This window comes from Marmota marmota, unplaced genomic scaffold (genome assembly GCF_001458135.2).
Source record: "Marmota marmota marmota unplaced genomic scaffold, marMar, whole genome shotgun sequence".
Classification (NCBI taxonomy): domain Eukaryota; kingdom Metazoa; phylum Chordata; class Mammalia; order Rodentia; family Sciuridae; genus Marmota; species Marmota marmota.
Window position 1 is genome coordinate 3,236,855 of NW_025999896.1, and position 21,300 is coordinate 3,258,154.

A 21,300-nucleotide genomic window follows, 5' to 3' on the forward strand; every position below is an offset into this window, starting at 1 on the left:
ATGAGGTGTCGGTAAGACCAGATGTGTTGTCTCACCTGTGCTATGCAGAGGGGTGAGCGACAAGGATAGAACACTTTAATAAATCCTAAAACTTTACAAAGAATGCAACAGGATCACCGAGAGAGCCAGGAAATGCATAAGCTGGCAGAAGTTTTAGAAAGCACTGGATTTTGGTCTTCTAATTTTATAGGGAAAAAGTCTGAGGTCCTAAGGGATTTAGCGACATGCACAAAGATGCAAAGCCACTAAGAATCCCTGTAGGATCTTGTTCTCTAAAAAAGTGGGCATTGTAACCCATTGTGCCTTCAGTTCTTAAAAATAAAACTAAGCTGTTCCTAAGCTGATCTTATGCTCATTAAGGCACAGGATCCAAGACCTGGGGCCCATTGAGCAAATGGGATGCATGTTGGGAGAAGATTTGGTAGAGTAGTGGGAGGGAGGAGGCAGTGGGCAAATTGGGGAAGGGGATGGCAGGAGGAAAAGAGGAAATATTACACAGCTGGGGCCCCAAGAGAGCTCACCTTGCAGATTTTTGTTCTCCCGCTTCAACGTCTCTAACTGTTCCACCACCTCTTCATAGGCGTTCCTCATCTTGAAGATTTCAGTACTAAGCGACCTGGACTCTTTCTGAGCGGCTTCCAGCTCAGCTTGACTCTCATCCAGTTTTTGCTTCCATTCTGCAAGGACCTGGGAGATGATAAAGGGCCATGTGAGAAGCAGAGGGGGCTGGAGGAGTTGAAAGTCTGCTCAAACAAGGGCTATTAGTAATGTCAAGGCTTCCGTCTTTCATCTTTGGGGGGTCAAAGAAGAGGAGGGGTCCTGCTCTGGACCACTGGCTACAATCTTTGCTTTTCTGGATTCTTTTATTATTTATTTATTTTGTAGTCCTGGGGGTTATTACCAGGGGTACTCTACTATTGAGCTATATCCCTACTCTTTTCATTTTTTATTTTGAGAAAGGGTCTTTCTAAATTGCTCAGTGTGGCCTCAAAACTTGCAATCATCCTGCCTCAGCTTCCCAAGTAGCTGGTATCACAGGCATGCACTCTGGTGCCAGACCTCTGCTGGATTCTTAAAGATACAGATTGATTTTAAATTCTTGGGAAAAGAAGTGTTTCCGACTTCAGATTCCTTTGAATTTGGTAGTGCTCATGTGTGTATGTGTGTACATAAATTTAACTATATACATAAGTCTCATTTTTATATCTGTATAAAATGAGATTTATTGGGGATGAGGCCCAAGTCTATACACAACATTTATTTGTGTTTCATATACAGCTCATACACTTGGCCTGAAGGTAATTTTATACATTTTTAGTTCATGTGCATTTTAATTGCGATATATCACATGAGGTCAGTCTGAAATTTTTTCACATGGGACATTGTATTAATGCTCAAAAATTTTTGGATTTTGGAACATTTTGGCTATTTGGATTAGGATATTTACCTGTATTACAATCTCAATACAATCTGAATTAGCTCTGACTAAAACTAAAATTCCCTTCAGAGGGACTGTCACAAAAGTAAAGAGAGACTCAGAGTCCTCCAAACTGAGAATTAATGTTCTAGCTGGGGGCCTTGTCGAATGTGGGTGCATCTCACACATCCAAATGTGAAAGCCTGTCACTCTGACCACCACCTCCATTAAGCAGTCGGGGAAGGACCTTATCGAAGTTCCTCTGCTTCTTGTCCAGAGTGGCGCAGGCTGTGTTGGCTCGCTCCAGGTCCAGCATTAGGTCATCCACTTCTCCCTGAAGCCTCTGCTTGGTTTTCTCCAAGGAAGCACACTTGGAGTTTGCAGTCTCTGTGTTCTCCTCTGCCTCCTGGAGCCTCTGGGCCAATTTCTTCCTAAGAGAACCAGATTTTTTTTTTCCTTGTCTTGGCAAAAGTGGGATATTTTAGAATGTAACTTGTCAGGTTGAAAAAGAACTGTCTGGAAGGATTGAGCAAGACTTAGCATTTGAGTGGAAAGGATCCAAGTACAGTCATGTATCACATCATGACATGTCACAGAGCACATACAACTGGGGTTCCATGAAATTGTAATGAACCTGAAAAATTCACATCTAGGGACATGGTAGCCATTGTTATATGTAGTGAAATGCATTACTTCGTATGTTTATGGAGATGCTGTTATAAACAAACCTACTGTGCTGCCAATCATATAAAGGTATGATACATATGTTTATATACAGTACACAGTACCTGATAGTGATAAAAAGCAATTCTGTTAATGATGTATATTTTTATTATACTATACTTTTTTGTGTGTGTGTGGTGCTGGAGATTGAACCCATAGCCTTCGCATGCTAGGCAAGCTCTCTGCCGCTGAGGTACACCACCAGTCCTATTTTAACCTTGTTACTGTTTTTTTGGAGTGTACCCCTTCTACTTATTAAAAAAAAAAGTTTACTGTAAAACAGTACATCCCGTGATGCCATCATTCATCCTGTATTTACCATGGATCTTGATCATATCAAGAGGACATATTAAGTGATTGGCCTATATCATTTAGGTTTGTGTAAGGAAATCACAGGATGTTTGTACAGCACAGAAATTGCCTCATGATTTGTCTCTCAGAACTTATCTCTGTCATGAAGCAACATGATTGTATCTCTGGAATAATCCCAAAATGCTTGGTGACAAAGAAGGTCCCTAAGAAGCTACCGAGGGGGCCAGAAGAAAGAGTTCCCCACAAGAAAGAGGAGACCCCAAGAGGATGGGAAATGGTTATCTGAATGGTTAAGAAACTGTAACAAGAGAGTCTCTCCAGGTAGGAAGTCCTCTCTGCCTCTTAGGATGTGTCCAGGGGTCACCTGTCCTATTGTAACCTTAGAGCCCATACTTGGCCTCCTCCAGCTCCTCTGTGCGCTGGATGGCATCCGTCTCATACTTGGTCCTCCACTGGGCAACCTCACTGTTGGCCTTGGACAGCGCCCTCTGCAGCTCGGCTTTGCCTTCCTGCTCCTCCTCATACTGCTCCCGCAGCAGGTCACAGTCATGGCGGGAGGACTGCAGGGCGTGGGCCAGGGCATTCTTGGCCTGGGAATTACAGTGGTGACAAATTGCAAAAAATATATGATTCTTTCCCAGATTAAGGTATTTTTCATTGAAATAGCTTTTCCCTAACTAGGATCATTCCCATACTATCTTCAAAACATTTGCCATATCAGCATATCACCTGTTTAGTTTTCTTAAGTTTGCTTTTTAATTATATTTGACTATTCCACAATAGCCAGGAGAAAACCATTAACATTTGCCATAAACAGCAGGTAACCATAAAAACAAATGCAATGGAAATAAAGCAATATTATCGCTGCTTATCTTGGCACTGTCACCTGCTATGACTCTGTGTCTAAAGCCTTCTTTTTATTGCTTGATAAAGTAAATAAACAAATTCTAAAGATTTGTCCAAATTGAGACCTTTTTCCTGGACGTCATCAGAAGGATTGAAACAGAATTAAAAAGGGAACAATTTTCTCACTACTTGATGCAATGTTATTGAATGCTATAACCAGGAGAAATCTGAGAGCATCTTTTGGTGTCATCAGGGAGATGTGTCCCCACACTGGGGACTGTGGAAATGGGCTGCACTGTTTCCAGGGCTCCACCTCCTGTCTCAAGTGAGACAGGACATGCCCAGAGGTCTCTTCACTCACTCACTGTCATCTGGATAGGGTGAAAGTTTAACTCAAGATGCTATAATGGTTGTGAAACACCCTCTGGTGCTACCATCAAAGAAAAGAGTTCTGTCGACCCGGTGCAGTAATTTGTGTATTTTTTTCATCATTTTAAAAAACACAGTATGATATGTCAAGATAATTGTACTGTCATGTGTAACTAATTAAAACAAATAAAAAATAAAATAATTAGTTGAAAAGAAAAAAAAATTATATTTTCAAACTAAAAACAACAACAACAACAACAACAACAACAACAACAACAAAACACAAACTGCAAAACACTACCTGAGAAGGAAAACTTACTGCTTTTGTTTCCTGGCTAAAGGAGAGCCTCATTCCTAAAGTAGACCTTCTCATTACTTGTTTGGAATCTGGTTCTCACCATTCCCTGCCTCCCTTTAGTCTACTGAAAACCTTTACCGGGAATAGAAATATGGGAGGTAAGTATAACATTTGTTCTTTTACAGAAGGGAAAAATGGGAGCTTGGAAAAATTTCTAAAAGATTGCCCTATAGGTCATGACCAGTGCACAGTAACCCCAGCTTTCCATTTATGCAGTTTTGTGGGCTTCTGGATTCCTATTCTAATAATTGAACACACATCATTAGCATTTACTGAACATCTACTATGTGTACTGTCCTACTAGGACTGCACCTACTAAGTGCTACTAGGGTGTGGGAAAATTATTCTGGCTCTTCAGGAGTGAACAGGATAGTGGGAAAACATGTATTATAAACACAAGTGCCTAGATTCTGGAATTGAGGATATGAATATCTCAAGGGAGTCCCCCAGACCATATAGTCTTTTGGGAGAAAGGGTACTTAGAAGCAGGTGTTATAGGTGTAATGAAGAATAAAGAGGAAGAATTCCAAGGGGCTTGGATGAATCATTGGGCAGAGGTGAGCAAATTAGCACAGTGATGGTGGGGAGGAGATGCTCCCAGCTGAAGAGGGAAAATTATTTAACCACCCTGTGGAGGATAGAGGTGCTCGGAGATGAGAAAGGAGATCCAATGTCAAGGTACTTAAACTTTAAGGAGCAGGTTCCCACCATATTACAAGGCAGACTTTTTAATGTAGCTCTGCCTTCAACCTGCCTAAGTGAAGTGATTGTGCTCCCCAGCTTCTCAGGTTCTATCTGCTGTGATGTGGCAATTCTCAAAGAGGTGTCCTTACCTTGGTTTCTTCTTCTAGTTGTCTCTTAATCTCCTCCAGCTGCTGAGTGAGGGCCTGCTTGCTTTTGGTCAGCTGTGAAATCAGAGACTCCTTCTCTTCCACTTGGTGGCTCAGCTCCCCTACCAAACAGATGGGACCCCCACATCAGCAAAGCCGACCGCCCTCCCCTGGGGCCTACCCAGACCCCACAGCCCTGACTGTTCTCACCATTCTGGGTCTGAAGTCTTGCCTTCTGCATATTCAGATCATGGATTAGCTGGGTCTGTTGATCATCCTTGGCTTTGATCTCATTAAATTGATCTTCCACAGACCGGCACATTCTTTCCATGTTACTCTTGGGGGGTGGGGTGGGAGTGGGAGATAAAGGTCAACACAAATGGCAAAAATGGCTTTCTGGTACTTGATATTGAACTGGACAGTTTGATAATTTGATTTCTTATTAGGTAAAATAATATAACATAGAAAAGATAAAGGTCAGTTTAAAAAATCATAATCAGGTCAGAATTGCCTCATTTTTATTTGTGATTGCTGCTTGATGACCAGTAACCTGGAACAGTGGTTTTGGTAAGAATGTATTTAATGATTTATATGCAAACTTCTGAGAGGATGTCACTCAAAGAGACTCTGAGATTCTTGGAATATAAGTAATTCTGTTGGTAGGTGAATGGTGTTTGTGAGCAATGTGTTCATGTGACTCTGCTGAGGGTTTCATTGGATAATATAAACGATTCCCTGAGGTGACTTGGAGGGGTTCACCTTTATGAAGTCTGATTGGCCTATATTTTGGTGAAAATTTTTCAGCAACCTCGTATACAATGCAGACCTCTTTCCTCCTCCTCCCACACCATAAAATGTAAAATAAATTGAGCATAAGCTTTTCCTTAGCTTGGGGAACATAAGATGGCAGAAAAGACAGGGATATTATATCCCAAAGGAGACCTCCAAGCACTCTGAATCTCTGAGAAGATGACATACACATGTAAAAGAATTCCATCAGGGGGAGTTGGAAAGGGGAAGGTAACACACAAGGAGAAAAATCAAAGAATACAATAACTTAAAAAAATATAAAGTAATAAGAAATGCTCCTTCCACTGGGTTTGAAAATCAAGAGCTGAGAGCAAAAAGCAATTCTGGTGGGAGTGAAGCTGTAAGAAGGGCAGTGTATGGCGGGTGCTCGAGTTTCTTCTAACTCGGCTGACCCTGTAACAAGCTCCAGTCAGGGAATACTATGGTTTGGATGTGGTTTGTCTCCACAGGGTTCATGCACAGAAAGCTTGGTGCCCAGTGTGGCAGTATTGAGAGGTAACAGGACCTTTAAAGAGGTAGGGCCTAAACCAGGTGTGGTGCTAGATGCCTGTAATCCCAGTAGCTCAGGAGGCTGAGGCAGGAGGATTGCAAGTTCAAAGCCAGCCTCAGCAACTTAGCAAGGCCCTGAACAACTTAGCAAGACTCTGTCTCCAAAAATAAACTCCCAAAACAACAACAACAAAGAAAGGGCTGGGGATGTGACTCAGTGGTTGAGCTAGATTCAATCCCTGGTGGGTGGAAGGAAGGAAGGGGGGAGGGAGGGAGACAGGGAGAAAGGAAAGAAAACGGTAGGGCCTAGTGGGAGATAAGTAGGTTATGAGGAGCCCATCCTCAGAAGGGAGTAATGCTAGTCTTGAGAGATTTAATTAGTTCCCATGAGAATGGATTATTATAAGAAGCCTGGCACCGGAGTGTCTCTTCTGCATGTGCCTCTCACCACTCTAACATATGCTCCTGCCATTGTGATGCCATCTACCATGGGGCTCTTAGCAGTGCTGAGAAGATGCCAGTGCTGTGCCCTTGAACCTTCAGAACTGCGAGCCAAATAAAACCCTTTTCTTTATCAAGTGTCCAGTCTCAGGTATTTTGTTATAGGAATGGAAATGGGCTAAGACAGAAAGTGAGGAAGAAATCAAGAGAAATCACAGGGAAGCCTGAACCAGACCCTAAACAAGGATAGAAAGAAGCTCCATAGGAACTACCTCCCCCCCCGCCATTTTTTCTTGATGAACACCCAGACCTTCTGGGAATCCCTCTGTGGAAGACCCACACTTCACTGTTGCTTCTTCTAACCCAGCTAAACAGTTCCAAGAATAGCTCAGTGCACCTTGAAATGAGGACACTCCCGAATGGAGGAGCACACATAGCTGCTCTTTGAGAGAAGCTTTACCTGAAGTCATATGTAGAGGTGGGTTACTATGCAGCTGATGAAGTTAAGCTTCAGTGCACCCATCTGCATGGGCCCCAGAGAATTTGGGGAGCTGCAGTAAGTTTCAGGTGGGAAGGGGGAGCCCTCGCGAGCACAGTGTATTTCTCGGAAGGAATCTCTGGCAAATGGTTTAATGAGCCCTCAGAAGAAAGGAATCTGTTTTCTGGTTCTCTAATAATCTGAGATTTTTTTTTTACTCTAAATAAATACTACCTTTCATATCTAATTTTCATAATTTTGCATATAGTTATCCCTCCTTATCTACGGGTTTCATGTCTTCAGATTTAGCCAACCACAGATTGAAAATATTTTAAAAAATTGCATCCCTACTGAATGTGTATAGTCTTTTATTTTTCTTTTCGTTATTCCCTAAACAATACACTGTAACAACTATTTACACAGCATGTACATTGTGTTAGGTATTATAAGTAATCTAGAGGTAATTTAAAGTGTATTGGAGTTTGTGCATAGGATATAAGCAGATACTGAGTCATTTTTACTTGAGAAACCTGAGCTGTGGATTTGATATCCATGAGGGTCTTGGAATCCAATACCCCATAGACACTGAGGGACAGCAACTCTTTTTTTTTTTTTAAAGAGCCCCAACCCTTCCAAGTTTTATGTGCTTTAATTACCATAAAACCTGGATCCACCCATGCTCATGCTCACAGGCACAACTTCATATTGACAATGGGGTAAGAAGATGGTGTAGATGCCTATAAATTTATGCATGCCTATAAGTCCCCTATGGTACAATCCATTGATAGGTTAGTTCTAGAACATGCCAGATGGACTGACGGCTTTCTGTAAGATTCAGGAAGGACCATGCCACTGTGAGGAGTGGCAGATCATTTGGTCAAGCTTGAATGATGCTGTGGTCTGCATGTTTGTGTCCCCCAACTCCCCAATTCGTATGTTAAAACTGAGTTCCCTGTGCAGTGGAGCTGGGAGGTGAGGCCTTCGTCGGGGGATTAGGTCTTGAAGTTTTCACCTTCCTAAGGAATTAGTGTCCTTATCGAAGAAGCCATAGCTAGCTCCCTTCCTCTTCTGCCATTGAGGACAGGGTGGTAAGGTACCATCTTTGAAGCACAGAGTGAGCCCTCACTGGACACTGAATCAGCTGGCACCTTGATTTTTGACTTCCCAGTCTCAGAACTGTGAGCAATAAATGTCTGATCCTTAAATAAAGTGTCCTGCCACTTAAATATCTGTTGTTTATAAATTACAGCCCAAATGGAGAAGACACACATCTTAAATGAATTTGAGAAACTGGGAGCAAACAGAAGTGGGGGAGACGGTCTCAGTACAGAATATGCTGTATGTTTGGGGACATGGCCACGGGACAGGAGAACTTAGACTTAGCTGCCTTGCTTGGCCAGTCAGGTACCTTGGACTTGGAGACTGTCTCGATGTTGCTTGCCATGTCATCGATCTCCATCTTTAGCTCACTCTTCTCCTTTTCCAGCTTCTGCTTGACCCTCTGCAGGTTGTCAATCTGCTCCCCGAGTTCGGCCACACTGTCTGCATGCTTCTTCCTCAGGGTGGCAGCTGTGGCTTCATGCTGCAGGGTGGCCTCCTCCAGGTCCCTGCGCAGTTTCTGGAACTCAGCCTCCCGCTTCTTGTTCATCTCAATCTGGGCTGAAGTGGCTCCACTGGCTTCTTCCAACCTGTCGCTGATCTCCTCCAATTCCCTGGCCAGGTCTGAGCGTTGCTTCTCGATCTTGGCTCTGACCGTGTGCTCTGCTTCAATTTCTTCCTCCAGCTCTTCTGTGCGGGCCTAAAAGGGTCAGCATATCAGGAATGTTGTTTTGGGAGGGAACAACTCACTTTGTGAGGGACTGAGTGATGAGGAATTGGCAGCATGTAGTTAAGAATACATTATAACACTGAGTTAGTGGAACAAAATTGGAAATAACCTAGGTGTCCATTAATAAGGGAGTGATCAAATCAATTGTGGACTTTCTCTAGAAGTCTATGAAGTAGTTAAATGCTGATCCACGCCTACCTACCCTGGATAGCACCACAGAAAATAATGATCAATGAAATATGTGAGTTATAGAATGATGTGCTCAGTATGAAAATTTTTATGCTAAAAATGCAAAGAAACAAAATATTGCATAAATATATTCTATATATTTTCTTTGGATCTTAAATGTGCAGACAGACAGACATAGCAAAAAATCCACCAGGATGTACATCTGATTGAAACTGGTAGTTACTCTGAGAAACTCAGAGATCACTGGGCTTAGGAACAGTGGCAATGCTTCTCTATTAATAATATTTAGTTTTATTGGTCATATATTTTATTCTTTCCAAGGAAATACGTGTATGTTACTTAGAAAATTAAAATATTAATTTCAAAAATTAAAAGAAAAGTCAGTTGCAGTAGTGCACGCGTGTAGTTCTGAGCTACTCTGGAGGCTGAAGCAGGAGAATCATTTAAGCCCATGAGTTTGAGACCAGCCTGGGCAAAAAAAAAAAAACCAAAAAAAAAAAAAAAAACCAGGACATTTTCTCCAGCTTCCAATAGGAAGAAGAAAAGAAGCTCAAGGACCACAGGGGGAAAGAGCAAACAGGGGTGCAGGGGCACTTGCCAAGGGATTTCCGCAGTTGGGAAGGTTTTGACACTTTTACCTGTAATTCTTTAACCTTCTTTTGCAATTGCAAACTGTGAACTTGTTCATCATCGATTTTGGTTTGTAACTGACTGATTTCAAATTCCTTCCTGCAAGTAGATTTTTTAAAAAAATAAAAGAACATGAGATACAAGCTTTTTAAGGGTGGGAAAGTTGGCTTTCAAGAGCCAATGGAGAGGTAGAAGATAAAATAGCTACTTCTTCAATTTCTCCTCTGCTTGCTGTTTGTCATTTTCTAGATCCATGATGGACTCCTGGGACATTTTCAGGTCTCCTTCCAGCTTCCTCTTTGCTCGCTCCAGGTCTGCCCGCAGTTTCTTCTCCTGCTCTAGGCTGCCTTCGAGCTGGGAAGACATAGGCAGAAAGTATGGAACCCTGCTACCAAAATGAGCTCAGCCCCTTCAGTCAGTGCAGCCACACACCTGGCCCATGGCTTCCTGGGCTCCTGTAGAGTGCTGGCCATAAGCACCTACCCTGGAAGGAAGCAAGTCTTCCCCCTCTTCCCTCTTCTTGCAAAGAGAACCCTAGGGGACCCTTTGGTTGGCTCCTGGATGCTTCTTTCAGCCAATTCCCACTTGACCCTTTCTAGGACATATTCCCTGTAGGAGTCTGGCACCCATAGGTGGCTGTTCTTGCCCAGACAGGAACAAATGGGGGATTCTGTGAATGACACATGCAGGTCCAGATTGCACAACATAACCCCCCCACTACTTATTCTATGCAACTGTTGGGGGCATTTGGGCAAGGACTTCGTGTGTGTGTGTGTGTGTGTACAAATAGGCACAGGGAAAGGAGGGAATGTGGGGAAAGCACACCTACTCTGGCCTCAGAAGAGTATAAGAGACTTGGAAAAGTTCTAGACATAGTAGTGAAAAAAAATTAGAAAACTTCAAACCTGGTTCTCGTATTAAGAACAATAATGTCAAGCCACAGGATCAGCCTAGGTGTTGGTCAGCAGATGAATGGGTAAAGAAAATGTGATATACATACATGTGTGTGTGTGTGTGTGTGTGTGTGTGTGTGTGCGTGCTCATGCATTAATAGGTGTCCATTAATAAGGAACCGATCAAATCAATTGTAGACTTGCTCTAGAAGTCTATGAAGCACTTAAATGCTGATCCTTGCCTACCATGGATAGCACTATGGAACATAATGATGAATGAAATAAGTGGAGTTTTACTCAGCTATAAAGAAGAATGAAATTATGAAATTAGCTGGTAAATGGATGGAACAGGAGAACAACATACTAAATGAAATAAGCCAGTCTCAGAAAGTCAAAGGTCAAATATTGTCTCTTATATGTGGAAATTAAAGAGAGAGGTAGAAAGAGGAATAATAATAATAATAATAATAATAATAATAATAATGGATCTCTGAAAATAAAAGGGATAAAAGGGAGACCACTGTGACCAATAGAGTAGAGGTAGGGACAAGGGGAGGGCATGGGTGGGGACCAGGGAATGAAATCTACCAAATTCTGCTATGTACGCATACAAATATACCACAGTGCATACTGTTGGATATATAACCATAATACACTAATTAAAATAATAAAAATAAAAAACAGAAGTGACCAGCAAAATAGAAGCATAGCAGGGGAGGGAGGAAGGGAGGGAGAGTGAAAGGGGAATGAGGTTGACCAGATTATGTTTTGAGCATGTGTAGATATGGCATAATGAATCCCACTGTTATGTATAATTGTAATGCACCAACAAAAAAAATAAAGTTTGCTCTTAGCGAGCACGAGAGAGAATATAAGAATGTATTATGATGTGGAATATATTAATTTTCAGAGCCACAACTAGAACTAGTGTTTCTGTGGCTAGGGATTGAACCTAGAACCTCATATATACTAGGCAAGTGCTTTACCCCTGAGCTACACTAGCTCCAAATGGAACTAGTTTTTAATAATTTTAGAACAGGATTGGAGGTTTTGGAACCCAAATGAGCTACAAGTGGATGGTAATAATGATGAAGATGGTGATATAATAATAATATTAGCAGCCGAGGTCTTAACTCAATTTTTCTATGTGATAAACTTCCCATGGAAACCTTCCAAGGTAGAGCTATTTGTGTCCCCATTTCATAGGGTGGAATTGGAGGTTCACAAGGTTAAGTGACCTGGTCATTATTCCAGACTTCTTTGGGGTCAGGCCAAGGCTGAACTCAGGGTTCTGATTCCAGGACTGGAACTCTGGAGCACCCTATCATGTTCATCCCCTCTCTTGCCTGCACCTCCACCAGTAATAGACACTGCAGCAGAGGAATCAGATGCACTTACATCATCTATTTGCTGTTCCAGCTTGATATTTACTTTGATTAGACCATTGACTTTATCTTCTTCGACCTGCAGATCATCCAGCGTTTGCTGATGGGCTTCCTGTAGCGATTTCTTTTCTTTGGTCAGCTTGGAAATGTTTTCTTCAAGTGCTGTCATTTCTTCAGACAGATTCTTGACCTAGAGAATAACACCACCAATTTAATATTGAAACAATTAAACTCTAAGCTTCCAATAACAAATGTAATTGCTGTGTTGGGCGTGGTGGTGCATGTAATCCCAGCTGCTCAGGAGGCTGAGGCTGGAGGGTTACAAGTTCAAAGCCAGCTTCAACAACTTAGCAAGAGCCTATCTCACAATAAAACAATAAAAGGGATGGGATGTGGTTTAGTGATTAAGCATCCCTGATATCAATCCCTGATACCAAAAAAAAAAAAAAAAAGAAAAAGAAAAAAAAAGTGATTGTTGTCTCTCTTCCTCTGACTACTGTGCTTTTTTACTTCCTGGAATTGACAATCTCTCAGTTTTTTTGTTTTTAGGATGGGGGCTCACTATGTTACTTAGGCTGGCCTTAAACTTTTGGGGTCAAGTGATCCTGCCTCCGCCTCCCAGTAGCTGGGATAGGGGCATGTGCCACTGTGCCCAAACAGTCTCTCAGTTTTTTTAAAATCTGCCTTGTTGCTCTCTCATGATGTCTCAGATTCTCCCATTAGAATTATTTTTTCAAGGAGCACATTCTATTTTATAACGAGGGACATTGTTAAAATGCAAATATGCTACCTCTGAAAGGTAACATATCAATCTATATTCATTCGTAATGTATAATGTATCTGCAGGTATTTATTAGGTTGGCTGATGGGGGTTTAGAATGAGGCAGGAAGGGAAGGAAAGGCATGAGGTATTATGCAAGAAAACCCTGAGGGGAATCTGGTGTTGTCAGGGTGTGTGGTTAGGGCACTTTGAATAGAGCTCTAAGGCATTAAATAAAATTACTTTCCCTGTACACATCTTTCAAATCTGAGGTTGCCCTTTCTTGACCCATGAGCTGAATCTGGCCCCAAACATATTTTCTTTCATTTACAATTTTTGAAATGTTATCAAATTGGGGGGTAAAAAGAAATTTCACATAAAATCTCAATTTCTGGCATCTTGTGGAAAAGTAGAAGCTCTGGCAATGCTGGATAGACATTTCTACCTGAAGGTAGTTGGCTGGTGATTAGTCAAGGCTACTATATGTGGCCAGGGTTCACAGTCTCCACCCTTTCCTATCATCTATGTTCATCACTCTCAATTGTCTATCCCACATTGACTCCGAGTATTAACTGCCATTGTTATCTCATATCCAGCAGACCTCAGCCCTTACCCCTCCTCATGGGTGACCACTGTGGTATGAATCATGCCATGTGTTTTTACATATCTTTGCCACATATATATTTCTGTCCTGTGTGCATGCTGGATATTCCATTTTTCCTCATATTTCTCCCCACTAGTCCTAGGTATTTATTATCTATCTTTGATGCCCCATGTGTGTGCACAAGTCTTTTGCTCCCCAAAGCTGCGTGGTATTCCCTGGTATGCATCCGGCATGTTCTGCCTCTCTGTTCCCCCAGGGGTGGACCTGGATATTTCCTGCAGCTCTCCCACAGGCAATGCTGCTATAAACCTCCTTGCATATGCTCCTGCTCCAATCTCCCTCCTCTTTACAGCGGGAAAGTGGGGACTGGTGGGGAGACGGGGGCGGGGTGGTGGTGGTGGTGCCCACTTTGTCCATCTGTGGACTGGTGGAAGACTTCCTTGGTCTGCACACTTCAGAATCTCTGAGTCGTAGAGTATGTGGTTCTTAATTCAATTTTGTAATTCCAAAAGACCTTCCCAAAGGCTGCATCTGTTTATAACCTGCCAGTAATTCATCAGGGTCCCTGAGCCTTACCTCCCTGCCAATCAGTCATTGGTATTATCTAGTTTTCTGCCTCCTTCACGATCTGTCTTGTTTCTCAGGCATTTTGGGTTTGCTATCCCTGTGCTGGGTGCTATGAGCAACAGAGATGAATATGAAACAACCTTCTCTCTTAAGAAAATGCTGGAAGTTTGTGGTACAACAAGGGAGAGTTGAGAAGAGCCTGCAGGTTGGAGAACAAGGCAAAGGGACCTAACTACCCTGCAGCTTGGCTCCTGCTCCAACCTCCCAGAAGGAAAGTGGAGACTGGTGGGGAGCTGGGGGCGGGGTGGTGGCGGTGGTACCCACCTTGTTCTCTGTCGCATGCTTCTCCTTTTCGACTTTTGTCAGGGTCAGCTCCAGGTCGTCAATGTCTCTCTTGAGAGAGAAGCATTTGTCTTCCAGATTCCTTTTCTTGGCCACCAGGTCAGAATTCATCTCCTCCTCCTCTTCCAGCCTCTCGGTCAGCTCCTTGACTTTGGCTTCCAGTTGGATCTTGCTTTTGATGAGACCCTCACACCGTTCCTCGGCGTCCATCAGATTTTCTGTTTCCTGAAAGTACCAGGTCATTATAAGTTTTCATCAGTCACTTGGCAAGCCTTAGAAGGAAAGGGACTGACCCTCTAAAAGTCAATCTCCTGTATCTACGCCAAGGAGTGGTTGTGCACACACATACACACACTCACATACATAGGTACACATGCGTGCGCGCGCACACACACACACACACACACACTCCCTACATATCATCCACATACTCTCTTTTAGACCACCAAGGATATCATTTATTTAAGAGACAGTCACTTAAAGTGACTCAAAAGAGTTCATGGAGTTCCAAGTTCAGTTTATTTTATTTTATTCAGGACTAGGGGTGAAACCCTGGGGCACTCTACTTCTGAGCTACATCCCCAACTCTTTATTTTTTTATTTTGAGACAGGGTCTCACTAAATTGCTGGGACTGACTTCGAACTTGCAATCCTTCTTCCCCCAGCCTCTTGAGTTGCTGGGATTACAGATATGTACAACATTCATTTTAAAGAATAAAGCCTCTAGAAAGTTGTCTGATTATTTCATGTTTCCTAGCAAACACCAGTTGAAAAACAACTCATCTACTCCATATTATCCCATGTTAAGCTAGAATTTTCAAAACATGACTACCTTTTAATTTTCAACACAGAAGTGGCACCTGTGTGTCCTCGGCTGAGCCTCCTCAAGCCACAGAACATTACAATGAAAAACACACAAGAATCAGTGATTTAATAAGTCCATGTGCCAGAAGGCTCTGCAGTGAATCTCTCAGACAGATGAAGATTACTTAATTCTGTTCTTCAACAAAACAGGCTATATCTTCCCATATAAGAGAATTTTAAAAACTGGACATGCATGGCAGGGAAATGGATAGGAAGAGACTGGCAAGAATAAATGCAAATATTTATTGCACATCTTTAAACCTCAGGTATGTGCTCCCTGTCGTTCCCCAATAGCCATATGAGGTGGGTGTATTACTATGCCTATTTTACAGATGAGAAAACCAAGGCACAAAGAGAAGGGCCTTGTGTTAGATTACCTTCACTAACAAGTGAAGGATCTGGGATGTAAACGCAGGTGTCTTGCTCCAGAGGTTGTTATCCATTATCCATAGATAATAGGTTGTTATCTCACCCACTGTGCCTGGGAAAGTGTTCCTAAAAAACTGTACTATACCGATTGGGAAAATGATAGGGGAGTTGAAAATTCTTGGCAATAAGGCAATAGGCGAAGAAAGTATTGGGGGATTTATTAAGAAGGAAAACCCACAAATGCCCTAACTTCTGGGAACTGCCAGAATTTGCATGCTGTAGATGTGGTTTCATTTTTCCTATTTATTTGATAAAAAAGTGTTCTCTAAACCAATTCTGAGTATAATACTGTCATTGAAAATCATGTGGAAAATGACTCATCTTTGAATTGAATCATCTCATTTGAATGATTTATTTTTATTGATAGGATTTTAAAAGACCTGGTGAACTCCTGACAGCTTTTTATTTTGAAGACACAAACAGCTCTCATATCTACAGCGAAACACGTCTAATTCTGCTACGGAAGACAGGGAGGGATCAGGGACAGCCCAAGTTCACTTTGCAGACATGATTTCTGGCCTGTGCAGACCTTGGGACCAGCGGCTGGCCTTCTACTGAAATACTCTGTATGACCACTGGGTGGCACCACTGCCTCTTGAATAGACTCCTTAAGGGGCCTCAACATCCTCCTTTTGAGTGATTTGCATTTTCAGAGAGGATGTACTTACAGACTGGACCTGCAACTGGAGGTCATTCTTTTCCTGCAGCAGGGAGACCATTTTCTCCTCCAGCTCCTTCCGCCGAGCCTCAGATTTGGCCAGGTCTTCCTTGGCCTTCTCAAAGTCCTCCTTCATGGTAGCCATCTCCTTCTCTGCCTCTGCACTCTTCAGCAAAGGCTTGATTTTAAAGAAGAGGTTCATCCAGGGCCAGTGCTTGACATTCATAAAAGAGCGGATGTTGTACTGGATGCAAAAGATGGAGTCCCTGTGCATTGGTTAGGACTCCAATTAATAAACCCCAGCAAGGCCTCGTCTGCCTCAACCCCCGCTTGCTCTCAAAGGACCCTAGGATCTGCATCCTTCCTGGTTGAATGGGAAGGAAGTACAGCCATGCTTCGCAGACCCTGTGGTTCCAGAATAGCTCTTCAAATGAGGGGCACAGGACAGAGCACGTGGAAAGGTTGGAAAGAAGAGAAGGCACAGGGCCATTGGTGGATCTCACTTTGCCTGGCTGCCTGCTGCACCACCCTGTTGAAAATCCTTTACCTGAGATCATCGGTGGATGCCTAGTGACCAATGCCATCAGCACATTTATTCAGACGATTGGGTCTTTCTCTCACATTTGAATTATTAATCAAATCTCACTTCTTTGGAACTCCTTCTGCCTTTGATTTGCTGCTTTGTAATATTTTGACATACAGACCCCCTCTTCCTGCTGAAGCATTGGTAGAACCCCATGACCTGTTTTAGGTGTCTCTTAGCCTCTTGCCCTGGGGGAATTGATTTGTTTTCCTAATTTTGATTGTTGCCTATGTCCCCACATATTCTACACAGCTTCATAGAAATATACGTAAGTGCCTAAAAACTCACTTATGTCTCCATTAAACTGGTTCTTCTTTTGGAATATCTATACTTTATTTCCATGCCAGCTTCCATTGGCTTCACCAAACTGGATGCCTGGTGTATTCCTAGCACATGGTGGAGGTTCACTATGGCACTTATGGTGTTAGATCTACACCGGAAGACCAAACTGCCACCCAAGTTCCCTAATGCCCTCACATAACCAGTCATCCATGCTGCTTTTCTTTTCCTTGAATTATCCAAGCAATTAGACTCTTAAATATTTCCTTATTCCATGCCCTCCTCTCCCACCCATAGACTAAAGCTCAATTCAGGTCCTTGTCTCTTTAATTTGGACTTCCACTACAGTCGGGGTCATGACCCCTTCCATCCCCTCAGGTTCACTCTCTTCCCAGCTGCTAGAGTGACCTGATCCCTCACTCATCTCCTTATGTTCCTTCTGGAGTTTCCCCATCAACCAGAGAATGGGGACCCTCGCTACCTGCCTCATTCAGTATTCCAATAACAGTGACCTGCTTGTTGGTGTCCCTTCCAGATCATATTTTAAAACACGTTATGCAAAACTTTTTCCAGAGGGGAAAAAAATTCGTGCTGACCCATTCATGCCAACTCCAAAGCCCCAAGCATTTTGGGGGGCTTGCTTGTGTCAGGCCCCCATTCCCCTGACTATAACATTGCACTTATGTTAAAATTGGTCATGCCCATGTCTGCTTCCCCCTCCTCTGTGAGCTGCTGGAAGACAGGGTTAATTTCTGTATGAGATTGCTGCTCTGGAAATGTTGGTCAAATGAATGAAGGAGAGTCTCCCAGCAATAAAAGCAGGAAGTAACAACCAGCTGCTATGTGGGACGGGCAGGGTAACACAGAGGGAGAGTCTGCATCACCTCCTCTCCATCATCTTCTTAAACTCCAACCGCATTAGATATCCCCTGCACACGGCCTGCGTGCGTGTCATAAGGGTCACCAGCTTCTCATCTCTCATCTCCTCCAAAAGTCCCAGGAGTCCAGCTTTGAAAAATACCTGCATTCAAAGAGAGATGATCCCTGCTTTGTCTTCAGCAGGTGATCAATTGAGTCTCTTGAAGGAGCCTATTTCTGCCCAAGCCCACCCCTGGGTTGGAACCGGCGGCAGTTTAGCCTCCAGGACTCTTTCCCAGTGACTTTGGGGCAGTGAGATGACCTGTTCTAAAGTAGGTTCCAGGCCCACCAACTCATATGGACCAGTTCTGTCAGAGCTTATGCTCAGACAGTAAAAATGAGTCCAGAAAATCACACTAGTGCAACTGTACCCAGATGAGGTCTCCTTCTCTCCCTGCCCATCAACAAAGGCGGGTCTCACTCTCGGGTCCCCTGCACCAACTGTATGCAGTGGCAGAACTTACTCCATCTCCATGGAAGCCAAGGAAACAGAGTACTCTGTGGACCATCTGAGGACCCCAGCCTGCCTCTTTCCAGGAGGTAGATCTTTGGAGTCAGGCCAGGACTGAAAGCCAGCCTTTGCCACTCAGTGGTTCCTATCTGACTTACCTCTCCATGTGACCTTGAGCATTGTCCTTGTCCTTGCCTTCCTGCCCTTACCCCCCATTTCCCCTGCCTTCCCAAGAACTGGATGAGGCATGCCCCCTGTCTCACCGGTTATTGTAAGGAGAATGAAATACATTTGGAAGGACTCATAACACATGTGCTCAATAACTAGCATCCGTTTTATTGGTCATAATTACTCTGCTCAAGCCCTCACTGTCTCTGGAATCTTCTATGTTCTCATCTGTCTGTGGTTCTTTCTCTCCCTGAGTCTCTCTTCTTGTCTCCTTCTAGGACATAAAAGCTCCCCATTGCTATTCACTGGGGCTTCCAATCTCAGCTTCTAGTCACTTCAAGACCAATATGGAGACCTAACCACAGAGCTTCCTTTATCTGGGCTTCAGATAAGGGATGGCCAGGTGGACCAGAAGAGGAAAGAGACTCTTCCCTCCATCCAACTAACAAGCAGTTAGAACTGTGGGTTCCCTGAGGGGTTGGGGGTGTGGTGAGATTCCAGTTCCACCTGTTCTCACCTTGGTGTGACCAAACCGGAACTGTTCCCGGTCCACATCGATAGAGTTCAGGAGCTTCTCTGAAGCATTTTTGCTGTCAATAAACTGCCCCTCTGGGATGGCGCTGGCATTGAGGATCCGATATCTAAAGAAAGGTGACAACACGCCTTAAATAGATTCAACTCCCAGAATGGTCCCATGCTTGAGACCAGGGCTTCCAGAACCTTCTGTTCCAGCCTTAGGAGGAAGTAGGATACTATCAGCTGCTCTGGGAGAGGGAGATATTTAGGGGTTGGTACTAGGGCCATGGTAGAGAGAGAAAAGCAAAAAGGAAGCCCAGCAAGTGCACACAGGGCTGGAATTTTGCTTTCAGAGGCAATGGTTCGTATCTAATTTAAAAGAGCCTTGAAATCAGCTGTGACCTACAGACCTCAGTTCTCCTGCCTCTAGGGGGTCCCTGCTCCTCTTCTACTCTGGACATGGCCTGAACTTCCAAGCCCATAAGAGAGAGGTGGGAGGAGAGAGGAGGTCTGGAGCAGTGTGTCTTAACAGGGGCAATTTGGTCCCCAGGGATGTCCGAAGAAATATTTGATTGTCACAGCTTAAGGGTAAGAGCTGTGGGTTTGCTACCAGCTTGTTGGGCAGAGGCCAGGAATGTTGCTAAAGTCCTACAATGCACAGGACAGTCCCTTCATAAAGGATTATCTAGCTCCAAATGTCCATAATGTGGAGGTTGAGTCACTGTAGTCTAGAGTTACAAGCTAGAGGGCTCTGGCCTTGGGACCATTTAGGGCAGGCCCAGCACTCATTTTGAACATGGGATCACCCCCTAGCAAAAGGCAAAGTCCATAAAAACCCCAGGAAGCTTGCAAATTCACCAACTACTCTACCCAAGGAATGCTTTTGGGGAGAGCAAAAGGTGCCCTCAAATGGAGAGAGATGCAAAGACATGGTAACCTACCTCTGTTTGAAGTCAGCATAGAGAATCCTGCTGGGGAATCCTTTCCTGCAAATCCGGATGCCCTCAAGAACCCCATTACAGCGCAGCTGGTGCATGACCAGGTAGTGGTCCATCACACCTGGGAAGAGAACATCCTAAGGGGATGCCTGTGGCTTTTTCATTGTTCAGCTCCTTTTACTTTTTTGTTTTCTTTTTGTTTTTGATGTTGTTGTTGCGGTACAGAGGATTGAACCCACGGGTATTCCACCACTGAGCTGTATCTCCAGGTCTTTTGTAATTTTTTTTTTTTTTTAATTTTGAGACAGGGTCTTGCCCATTTTTCCAGGTTGATCTAAGACTTGCAGTCCTTTCGGCAAAACCTCCAGAGTTTCATGGCTCATTGTTCATCCTGGATGATCTGAGGCACCAGGAGCCACTCCCAAACACCCAGATTTCACTAAAGGTAATGCCAGCTTTAAGACGGGGGTTGGAGGTAGCTGAAACCTGCTTACAAGTTCCAGTCTCTTTGGGAGAGTCTGGCACCCACAACCAAGGAAATGAGAGCCAACAGTTTGATCTTTACTCTACTTATAGCTCTGGATTCTAGCAAGGCTCTCAAAGAGGGCACATTAGGTATGGAGTGGTTATTGGGCTTCCTGTTAGATACCTTGAAATCCCTTCCTGTCTCTACACTATACAGATTTGTCTTTAGTGAGAGAAGAGAAATAAAATAGAGAAGAAGGTGGGCTGTGGTAGGGAGCAGGCTGAATTCAGGGTGGATGATCATCAGTCAATTGCTTAGCACCTGCCCTGGGAAGTGAGGGTGATGACTAAAATTTGCAGTGAAGAAGAGTAAACCGAAGGACAAATCCCCATGTATCATGTGGTACCATTGCCACTCTTGGTAATCAGCCTGGGTCAGACACAAATCAAACTGGGGCTGAGAACACTCTGACTTGGGACTATGTGAGGGGTTACAGGCAAGGTACCATGGTGACATGATGGCTTCTCTTTTTAAAATATGTTTTATTTGTTCTTATTAATTATACCTGGTAATAGAATATATTTTGACATTATACATATATGGAGTATAACTTCCCATTCTTCTGGTTGTTCGTGATGTGGAATTACACTGGTCTTGTAATCATACATGCCCATAGAAAAGTAATGTGTGATTCATTCCACTGTCTTTCCTATTCCTATTCCCCCTCCCTTCCCTTCATTCCCCTTTGTCTAATCCAAA

General features: G+C 43.4%; 1 protein-coding gene across 1 annotated transcript in view; it reads right to left on the bottom strand.

The window, feature by feature from the left end:
- Positions 1–21,300, bottom strand: part of Myh13 (myosin heavy chain 13) — a 51,966-nt gene that overhangs the window by 9,833 nt on the left and 20,833 nt on the right. The window contains exons 17-30 of the mRNA XM_015504525.2: positions 20,079–20,196; positions 19,139–19,262; positions 17,969–18,105; positions 16,233–16,488; positions 14,254–14,496; positions 12,012–12,188; positions 9,929–10,074; positions 9,729–9,819; positions 8,482–8,871; positions 5,066–5,192; positions 4,859–4,977; positions 2,846–3,042; positions 1,665–1,848; positions 522–687 (exon numbers count right to left, since the gene is read on the bottom strand). Coding sequence (XP_015360011.2) covers positions 522–687; positions 1,665–1,848; positions 2,846–3,042; positions 4,859–4,977; positions 5,066–5,192; positions 8,482–8,871; positions 9,729–9,819; positions 9,929–10,074; positions 12,012–12,188; positions 14,254–14,496; positions 16,233–16,488; positions 17,969–18,105; positions 19,139–19,262; positions 20,079–20,196 — 2,475 coding nt within the window. The remainder of the gene's footprint in view (positions 1–521; positions 688–1,664; positions 1,849–2,845; positions 3,043–4,858; positions 4,978–5,065; positions 5,193–8,481; positions 8,872–9,728; positions 9,820–9,928; positions 10,075–12,011; positions 12,189–14,253; positions 14,497–16,232; positions 16,489–17,968; positions 18,106–19,138; positions 19,263–20,078; positions 20,197–21,300) is intronic.